General features: G+C 36.7%; 1 protein-coding gene across 1 annotated transcript; it reads right to left on the reverse strand.

Annotated features, from left to right (window-relative positions):
* On the reverse strand, positions 1-5,292 carry LOC105140735 (O-fucosyltransferase family protein). Its single transcript, XM_011047696.1, has 9 exons — positions 4,539-5,292; positions 3,680-3,808; positions 3,473-3,545; positions 3,277-3,347; positions 3,100-3,188; positions 2,496-2,628; positions 1,929-2,161; positions 765-1,241; positions 1-644 (listed from the first exon to the last, which is right to left on the reverse strand). Exons 1-9 carry the CDS (start codon positions 5,061-5,063, stop codon positions 443-445), a joined length of 1,932 nt encoding a protein of 643 aa, XP_011045998.1. The 5' UTR covers positions 5,064-5,292; the 3' UTR covers positions 1-442.
* Positions 5,293-10,103: the final 4,811 nt, after the last annotated feature.

The following is a 10,103-nucleotide window of genomic DNA, read 5'->3' on the forward strand; positions in this document are numbered from 1 at the left end:
TTTCATGTTCAAACTTCTTGGATTTCACCTTGTCTATCTAGTCCAAAAACAAATCCCTTAACAATATACGAAAAAACCACCCTAACTAAATCATATCCAAACCACCAAGTACATTTCTGTATAAAAAAGAATGGTTACAAGTGTCTAAAATTTTGTTGTCTCTTTGAGAAAAGTAGAAGATTATCGAAAACCTATCTGCAGTAACTGGTATATTCAAGATACAACAATTAGGACCTCATTGCATTGGCTCCGTCCTGCACAAGGATTATACACTGTACGAGCAGGGGCACTTTCCAGCTGACTAACTGAGTCGTCCCTCAATTTGGAGGATGAAGGTGGTTGCTATCAAGATAATATGCCAAGCATAATGGCAGCACACTTTTTTGCAAGCCATTGAGATCGCATCACAACATTAATATATGAAAGTACGTCTATTCAGAGGCTATTTTTCTTGTGCTGTTTCACAAATACATCCAGGAAGGGGATTTGCATAGAAACTTTCTTCCAGCTTTGGAAACTCTCCCGGCTCCCTTGCATATGGAACTCCAATTCGATCTTTGTGAAGCTTTTGCACTTTGGAACTGAATTTCTTCCAAGATATTTTTCCTTCATCCAACTCATCCACAAGCTTCACAAAATTCATCCTGCATCAACAGCATTCCCAGTAATTAGATGCAATGAATGCAAGCGATGAAAAATTAACTAAAAACAACCTAAATCAGACATGCTGGATTTAGTTCGAAGTGATTAGGTTTGAACATTACTTGTCTGGATTGATTGTTTTCTTAAACTCCTCAAATCGCCTATGACCTTGAACTGCCTTCGCCATATTCCCATCGTAAGTGTAGACAAACACATCACTTTGAAGTGCAACAAGATAGTCTAGACCAGCCAACATGTTCTGATGATCCTTGAAGGGATTCAGCTCCTCTTCTGTGGAGAGAGAGGAGTGTGAGAAGATGTTTGGGAAGTCATCTAAAAGGTATTGCATGCTTCCATTCCCATAAGCTTCACCAGCTACCAAGTAAATCCTAGAGCTGGATGGAAAACCCAATCCTTTGAGCCAAAGGGAAGTCTCCCTAGGGGTCAATGGGCAATTGCCAAGCAACCTTCTTTCTGTCCCATTTATTTCTTTCTCTTTCCAGTGGCTGACTTCATATCGCATCCTAAGTAGCTCTTCATCTTCTTCTGCTGTCAAATTATGGCTGCATCCTGTAAATGCAAGCATATCCTTTTCATATCTGCACTAAAAAAAGAGAATTATTATTTGATTATAGGTAGAAGATGCAAGTAGAATGACTTGAACAAACAATTTTTTATGACAGCATAATTAATGCCCCAAGAAAAATGATTTGCAAGTCAGTAGGTCCAGGTAATTGCATCAAGCTTAAGCACTAGTGCATAGCATATTGTTTTCTTTTCCGATATTCTTAGAAAGGAAAAAGGTTGGGGTTCCCTATTCCATATCTCTCTCCTGGGGAACCTTCCACCCTGTCTTTTTATCCCTGACAGGGGCATAGCTAGCTTATTTTTGGTAGTGCAGGGATGTCTATTCAAGGATTCAAAGCTTTTTACATTTCCATTTCCTTATACATTTCCATTTCCAAGTTGGAGTCTTCCCATAAATTTTAATAAACCATAAAATAGCACACAAAAGGAAAGTTTAGGAGAAGTTCTGGCAGATCATTTTCAATGTTTAATCTGTTAGACTTGAAAATGATGGTGCAGAAACAAATGACATCGATCAGCCCCTGTGCTTTATTAGTTATACCATTGACTTTTCCAACCAGAATATTATAGTAACAATTACCTTCCCAATTTATAGACAGAATTCTGGCACTTAAAATGGCATGGGACAAACAAAACAAGAATAATTACAACAATTCTAGTCTCAGTTTAGAACAAGAGATTCAACAGTCAGAACTTACCTCAGATGGAGAGCAAGATAAGGGCTTCCATTTTCTCTCATTCTGCTGACCAAGGTGTTTCCAAGTTCTTCTATTGGTTTAGAATATTTCAGTGCCCTATAATTAGCACGGCATCTCAACTTTTGTATGGAATCTGAGAGACCATTGTTGGCAAGACGAGAATCAGTGTGAGTAAAATAGATTACTTTGTGCTGCTTCAACAATGGCAAGACCTCGGTTTTGTAATAATGAACCTGAGAGAAGATTTCAAATCAATTGTTATCAGTTGTGGAGGGTGCTTGGGAGTGCAATAACAGTTGTTTTTCAAAGTGTTTTTCGCTCGGAAATGCATAAAAATAATGTTTTTTTTATTTTTTAAAAATTATTTTTTGCACCAACACATCAAAACGACCCGAAAACATTAAAAAAAAGAAAAAAGAAAAAACAAATTCAAATTTTGACACCAAACAGGTTGAACCGCCCGGCCAGACACACCCTAAGAGAAGGCAACAACAACATTTGAGTCCATTCCCACAGACCAATAGTATTTCTCAGCAAAAATAATGAGTTGGTTAATAATATTATCACCTTGGACCAAGATATCAGTGTTTTGTTGAATGGCTCAATTCCATCATAGGCAGGTGGCAACTTCTCCACAATATGGACATCATCCTTCAATGTGTCAATGAAATGTTGCCAATTGAACAAATCCTTAAATCCACTGAAACAGTTGAGGAAATTAGTTAGCTCATGGATCATCCAAAAACAGTAGGAAGCCTCTATGCAATTTAAACAATATCTATTGTATCAAATGTCAAGAACATCAGAGAAAACCTTCTTATCTAGGGCAATAAGGTTTCTTCCATGGAAAAATCACATGGCATTAGTAACTTGCTCTCCTTACAAGCCCAAAATACTCCAATAAGAAAAGAAAGAAACATGATTACACAGCACTCTTACAAGCTCTGGTCCTACTCTTCAAATCCAATGTGCTTACATGCATCAGTCGAAGACATGCATCAGTCGAAGACATGCTCCCCTACTAGCAGAATATACTCTGGTAAATGTATCAGTTACCAATTCTGTATTTAGCACAATTCATGGTATATTCCACAACTAAATTGGATGAAGGAAATAATTATTCATATCATATGTTATCAGTCCAAGTGAATTTCATGATTAGAGAACAAACCTATCATCAGCCCAGTAGGAGGTGTGATCAAGGGAGGGAAGGACAAGCGTTGCCTTCATAATTTTAGCTACAGCTACCACATCACAAATCTGCACACTAGAATTTTTTATGCATCAGCCCAAAGCTCATGTCAATCAAAAGTAACTGGAAGAAATAACAAAAATACAAAAGCCAGACCCCAAATCTCATCTGATTTAAGCCACCATTAGCATTTATGAGAATATAACCATTTGTCCTTGCACCAAGCTCTGCCAAGCCAAGAGAAGATGAATTTGAGAAGAAAAAAATCCCACAAAGGCATCATGAGTGAAAAAGTACACATATAAGGTAAAGAAGCGAGACTATGAAGTAATTAATTGTTTCTTTTTCATACTTTTGTGATTCCCGGGCTGGTCAATGCATTGGATGAAATTTTCACTATTGGGCTTGGACCAGATACCTGAGAACTGAATGAAAAGCAGATCAGAAACACATAAAACCAGATCTAGGTTTTACCAATACTTCCCGCTCCCTAATTTAGGGAGAAATAAAACTGTGCGATATCAAGAACTAAAGTGCTCAGGATGAATTCAAGACTTACTTCAGCCTTCTTATTCAGTCTATCAACCACATCCGAGCCTGCTTCTATTATCATTCTTTTCTGATCATTTTCTGATTTCATGTATCTGTAAGAGCCTTGTTCCTGTTGCGTGATGGAACCGAAAACATCCTGATTGTAAATGCAGAATAGTTTAGATGAGATAAAAGATGGTCAATACTTAATATGAGCAGAAGGAAGTGCAGGAGATCTAACACATATGGATACTCAAATATATCATGAAATCCCAATAGAAAAGATAGGTAACAAGAAACAATCTAAACAAGACATCAAAAAGTAATAAAAAAAAACTGTTCAGATTGAGGCTGCAAATGGAAAGCCTGGACAACTGTACAGCCATAGCCATTCAGCATATTGGCCTTCAGTTTTCAGGAAGTCCTAAAACTAACAGACACTCATCTGACAGCAGGAGAATTAAGTCTGTAAAACTAGAGACGAATTTTAGATTTTAGAAGACAGTTATCTCACACATTTTTTTAACACATCAGGATTCCAAGTTCTAGTTTCATAAAAATTCTACAATGCAGCTTCAAGCTTGGTTGTGGAATCAATTGTCGGCACATTATCATCTACATGTACACCCCAGGCTACCAATTATCTCCTTTTTGCTACAAAGAGGTATCTTAGCAAAGTAGATGCAAACATTCTAAAAATAGTTCGGAATTAAACACTACCATACAAGTGTAACCTATACATGTATTCTAGCAAAATATTTCTTATGCACACAAGGGCACGTAGCCTGACAACAATCTGAAAACACTCTACTTTAAGGTGCAAAGATCAAAACTTGAAAAGTAACAAAACTTTAGAAAACTAAGTATGGACAATCAAATGAAGTAACCTGATTGGACGCAGCTCTTTCAAGGGTAGATCCAAACCACCCATATAAGCAAATCTTAAAAACACCCAGAAACAAACAAAGCCCGCAAAAGAAAAAGAACATCCAGTGGCCAAGTTTCTTCCTTTCCTTGAACCCAAAATCCAAAATCACAGATCCAATACTACCTTTCTTATTTGTCAAAATCCTAACCACACCCCCATGAACTCTTTGGCTCAGATTCTGCCTGCTGTGACTTTCCCTTTCAAACCCATCAACGGTTTCAGATCTAGGAGAGTTTATGGGGAGATCAATCTCAAGATGGGGGCTAAGACTACTATTGTTACTGTTACCGTTACTAACGTTGCTGCTACCATGGTTGCTGCTGTTGGCGTTGCCAGCATTATTGTTGTTGTTACAACTGGTGTTGTTGCGCTTGAAAGAGTGAGCACGGCGAGTCATTGGACCTGAGAAACGAGGGCTGTTAACTCTTTGAGAAACGCCATCGCTTGCTGAGTTATGGTTATGGTGGTGAGAATGGTGAGCCATAAGAAAGAGATTTATGGATGACTAGGAATGATTGGGATTGGGATTTTATGATCACTGACGAACAAGAAAGACAGGGATTTTAGTTTTTATCAAAGTAGACTGAAAATGAGGGAGGTTGTAGGCTTGTAGCAGGAGATGCTGTGGTGTCTCAGAGGCTCTTTCTCTCAACTCTCGACTCTGAATTTATTGATCTGCTTCTGCCTTCTATATACTAATAATATACAGAGCCAGTCATGTGACATGGTATAAATCTTTTTTTGCTATGGTTTATTTTGTTTAATGTGGTATTTGGGATAGCAATAATAATTAATTTTTAAAGTATATTTTATTTAAAAATAATATTTTATATATATATTTGCAAAATTATCTTTAATTTCAACACATCAAAATAACTAATCACTATTAAATCAGTTTTAAATGGTCTAAAGTTGTTGTTATTTATACGCAGAAAAGGAGCTTTTTTATATTCTATACAGCACGATGCTTAAGTTTGCCTCTTGTCTCAGGATCAATCTCTTATTAAAATCTTCGTCTTCTTCTTCCTCCGAATACTAAAAGCAACCGATCACTATTAAGTTATACATTGAAAAATAAAAAAATCTGAGAAGATAATCCAGACTTTGCAAGAATCCCTCGCAAAATAGTAGCATCGAGAGGAGACGTAGTAGATTGACCAAAGAAAAGACTTTTCAACGATAGGGATGAATCTATAAACATATATAATACAATGCTTTCCATTGCAGCATTATGGTTTAGGTTGGAAAATGATGGTCCCGAGGGGCAGAAGGACGCCCCCGGAGACTTTGAAAACACGCTCGATTTGAACTTTAATGAGGCTACAAAATTCAAAGGCAGGTTTTTCAGCGATTGGATTATGGGTTATTCACATGTTTTAGTAAAGATAATCTAAGTCTTCATTGAAGAAACTTGTAACTTGTTACTGAAAGCTTGTAACATGTAAAACAGTTTATTTTGGTGGGACTTTGAGATCTCTATACAGTAAAATCAGTGACATTTAAACAAATTATTAAAATAAACTATTAATAACAAAAGAGTTTCTTCTTAGTTTCGATATAATAAATACTTTGAAATTAAAAATATATTTTTATTGAGAATGAAAATTATGAATCTTAAACTTTAAGGGATCATATGATATTTATAACTCATGAGTCTTATTTATATATGGAGATGAGGATTAAAATATAATTTTACCATAATAGCATTAATGAATGATAAATATCAATTACACATTCATTAATGAGAGATAAATATAACTTATATAAAAACTAATATGGAATAGGATATCTCTAACATTAATATTAATAGGGATGGGAAAAAAAAATATTTGACAATAACATTTTATGTTAAAAGTTATAAGAATAAACAAATAGAGTCATATGGCCCAAAATGAGGACTATAATAATCTCCAGGCCTTTAGCCATTTGTGCTTGGTACATTGCCAAACCTATAGTCAATGGTTATGGCAGCGATCAAGACTCATGCCTATTTAGGCGTAACACAGTGTCGAGCCTAAGGGTATCAGGTTTGGCAACACGCTAGACTCAGTCTAACTAAACTTGGCATGCAACCAAGCCCAAGATTGAAGGGTCGAGAAGGTTGTCAAACCCATGCCTAATTAGGTTTGGTGCGCAACTCAACTTAAGAGTAATGAGTTTGGTAGTTTACTAAACTCATGGCCAATTAGGCTCGATGCACAATCAAACCCAATATCATTAGGTCTAGTAGCTCATCAAACATATGCTTTATTAGGCTCGGCACGTAGCCAACCTCAATGGCACTTGGTTTGGCAGCTTGCTAACCTTATATCAACTTGGGCTCGACAGAGTGTCAAGCCCAAGGGCTATAAGTCTAACAGCTTTCAAGACTCGTGCCTATTTGGTCTCAAAACATAGCTGAGCCAAAGGTCGTTAGGTCTGACAACTCCCTAAACTTATGCTTAATTAGGCTTGGCACACAGCAATGCCTGAGGATTATAGGTCTAGCAACTAACCAGCCTCATATTTAATTAGGCTCGATATACAGCCAAGTCTAGGGATGTTGGGTCTAGCAGATCGTCAGACTTATACCCACTTAAACTCGACTCACAACCACACCTAAGAGCATTGGGCCTAGAAACGAGTTAGACTCATATTATTTGGGCCTAGCATTCTTCAAAGCCTAGGGATGTTGGGTATGGATGCAAACTCTAGCCATATATCAATGGGTTATCACCCTACCTTTAAACCTTCTAAACAGGAACTTAGGCTCAAAATTCATTTTTCATAAAGTGCCAAAAATAATAATTTATCAGTTGCCTCTCAAGTTTTTATATATTCAATATGCAAAGAATTAAATAGTTGTCAACTTTTAATAAAAGACTTTTTACCTTTTTCATGTGATAGATTACCTCAAACAAAACTTTTAGGACTTGTTTGACCAACTGGTTTACTCTAATTAAAACAGAGTTTCTTGGGAAGAGAAAACAACATGCATTAAATGCAATAGTTGACTATTTTTTTAGAGATTTATGTTGACATCAAGTTTTATCCATCCAATAGCAAGAATGAAGAGTTATTCATTTTATAAACTTAGTCACTTTCACTCTCATTCTTTCCTTTAACTTTCACTTTTAAAATTTCTCTAGTAAAAATGAATTACAGAAAAAGCTTTGAGCAAGAGTTATTATTAGTTGCAAGAAGAAACTATGTTATTTAATTTTAGGTGTTCCTTACCTTTAAAATACTTTATTCTTCCTTTTTGTTATTTGGTCCTAAAAAGACATAAGCTTTAGAAGGGTTAGATTTGATCCAGCAATAAAGATTCTACTTTTTTGTGATGAATTTAGTTTCCAACCAGAAACTAGAAGAAACATAAAGTACAAAGGCCCATTAGACTGGGTCCTAGAATTAAAAAGGGTGGATTAGCATCCACCTTTAAAAGGGGAAAGGTACTTCTAAACCCTAGAGAGGTCCCTTTCCTACTATCGTTAAAGAACCTTAGGGGAGAAAGAGGTTGCCTCAAACCCATGAGGACATTAAGCCTAACACCCTAAATATAAAGAAAGTGGCTTGTGTGAATGGTCGGCAGTTAGAAGACTATGTGGCTAAACTGTCTGTTAGAACTAAAAGGATTGATTAATCAACCTCGGCTACCTTTCAGAGGTGTTGTGAAATCACTTCCCCCTTATGCATATACAAGTTAGGGTACTATTTCCCTCTTCAAGAGTTTGTAAGGGGAGTTTTTTGCTACTATAAATTGGGTCCCAATAGATAAATCATGTTGTCTACTTTTAATAAGTTTCATAGGCTTGTTAGACTCAAGCTTATTATGAATATGTTTAGGACATGTTATAATTTGATTGTTGTCACCAACAGTGACAACAATATCTACTAGTTTTTTACCTTTGCCAACAGACCTAATAAACTCATGAATAGGACCTTACAAGGTAAGCATGCCCAAGTCAAAAAGTAAAGGGAAAGGTGGCTGATAATGTAATATTCCACATCAATAGGTGAGGACTTGAGGGAGGGTCTTATATGAGCATGCTCACCTTGACTAGTAAAACGTGTTTTTGGAGTCATGCATGGCTGTTAAGAACAAATCTATGAGGCCTATAAGTCAAAACGAACAATAACTTACTAATGGGGTGAGGTGTTACATTTGGTATCAAAGCCTAGCTCACTAGTTGTCCGACGATGCAGATGAGGTCGTTAGGCTCCTTAAAAGGGGTGGATTGTAATATCCCATATCCATAATTAAGGATTTGGGGGAGGGCCTTATATAAGTATGCTCACTTTGACTAGTAAGATGTGTGTGGCTGCTAAGAATAAATCTGTGAGGCCCATGGGCCAAAGTAGACAATATCTTACTAGTGGGGTGGGATGTTACAAATAATAAGATATAATAAAACTATCAATCCAAAAGATGAAATGATAGAAATCTAGGGTTGTGCCCACTGCTAGAGATTGCCTCTTATTAAAAATGTATTTTTATTGAGAATAAAGATTGTAAATCTTAAACTTTGAGGGTTCATGGGGTATTTATAGCCCATGAGTCTTGTTTATGTGTAGAGATAAAGGTTAAAATGTAATTTTACCTTGATAACATTAATGAATTATAAATATCAATTATACATTCATTAATGAGGGATAAATATCACTCATACAAACATTAATGTGGCATTTGATATCTCTAACTATGATAAATATTAATAAGAATGGGAAAAAATATCTTTGGCAATAACATTTTATGTTAAAAGTTATAAAAATAAATAAATAGAGTATTACGGCCTAAAATAGGGACTACAATAATCTCCAGGCCTTTAGTCTTTTGTGATTGGCACGCTATCAAGCCCACGATCAATGACTATAGCAACGAACCAAACTCATGCCTATTTAGACGTGGTACATAGTCGAGCGTAAGGGTGTCGGTTCTAGCAACACACTAGATCCATTTCTAATTGGGCTTGGCATGTAACCAGACCCTAGATTGAAGGGTCGAGAAGATTGTCAGACCCATGCCTAATTAGGCTTGATGCGCAGCCCAGCCTAAAAGTGATAAGTCTAGTAGTTTACTAAACCCATGTCGAAATAGGCTCGGCATACAACCAAGCACAATATCACTAGGTCTAGTAGCTCGTCAGGCCTATGCTTTATTAAGCTCAGCATGTAGCTAGCCTTAAGGGCATTTGGTTTGGCAGCTCACTAACCTTATATCAACTTGAGCTCGGTATAGTGTTAAGCCCAAGGGCTATAGGTCTAACATCTTTTAAGACTCGTGCCTAATTGGTTTCAAAACATAGCTAAGCTCAAGGTCATTGGGTCTGATGGCTCTCTAGACTTGTGCCTAATTAGGGTAGGCACACACTCAGGCCTAAGGGTGTTAGGTCTAACAGCTAACTAACCTTATGCCCAATTAGGCTCGACACGCAACCAAGTCTAGAGATGTTGGGTCTAGCAAATTGGCAGACCTATATCCACTTGGGCTTGGCTCACAGCCACACTGACACGACGAAAAGATTAATGTCTTCTCCCAAGTGTA

This window comes from Populus euphratica, unplaced genomic scaffold (genome assembly GCF_000495115.2).
Source record: "Populus euphratica unplaced genomic scaffold, PopEup_1.0 scaffold150.1, whole genome shotgun sequence".
Classification (NCBI taxonomy): Eukaryota; Viridiplantae; Streptophyta; class Magnoliopsida; order Malpighiales; family Salicaceae; genus Populus; species Populus euphratica.

Bases quoted from the DNA above. Each gene is read 5' to 3' on its own strand.
- LOC105140735 (XM_011047696.1), bottom strand. From the start codon at position 5,063: ATGGCTCACCATTCTCACCACCATAACCATAACTCAGCAAGCGATGGC. The intron at 3,348-3,472 runs GTATGAAAAAGA...TTGGCTTGGCAG, and splicing joins CCAGCCCGGGAATCACAAAA to AGCTTGGTGCAAGGACAAAT. The intron at 2,629-3,099 runs GTTTGTTCTCTA...CAACTGTTTCAG, and splicing joins TCCTACTGGGCTGATGATAG to TGGATTTAAGGATTTGTTCA.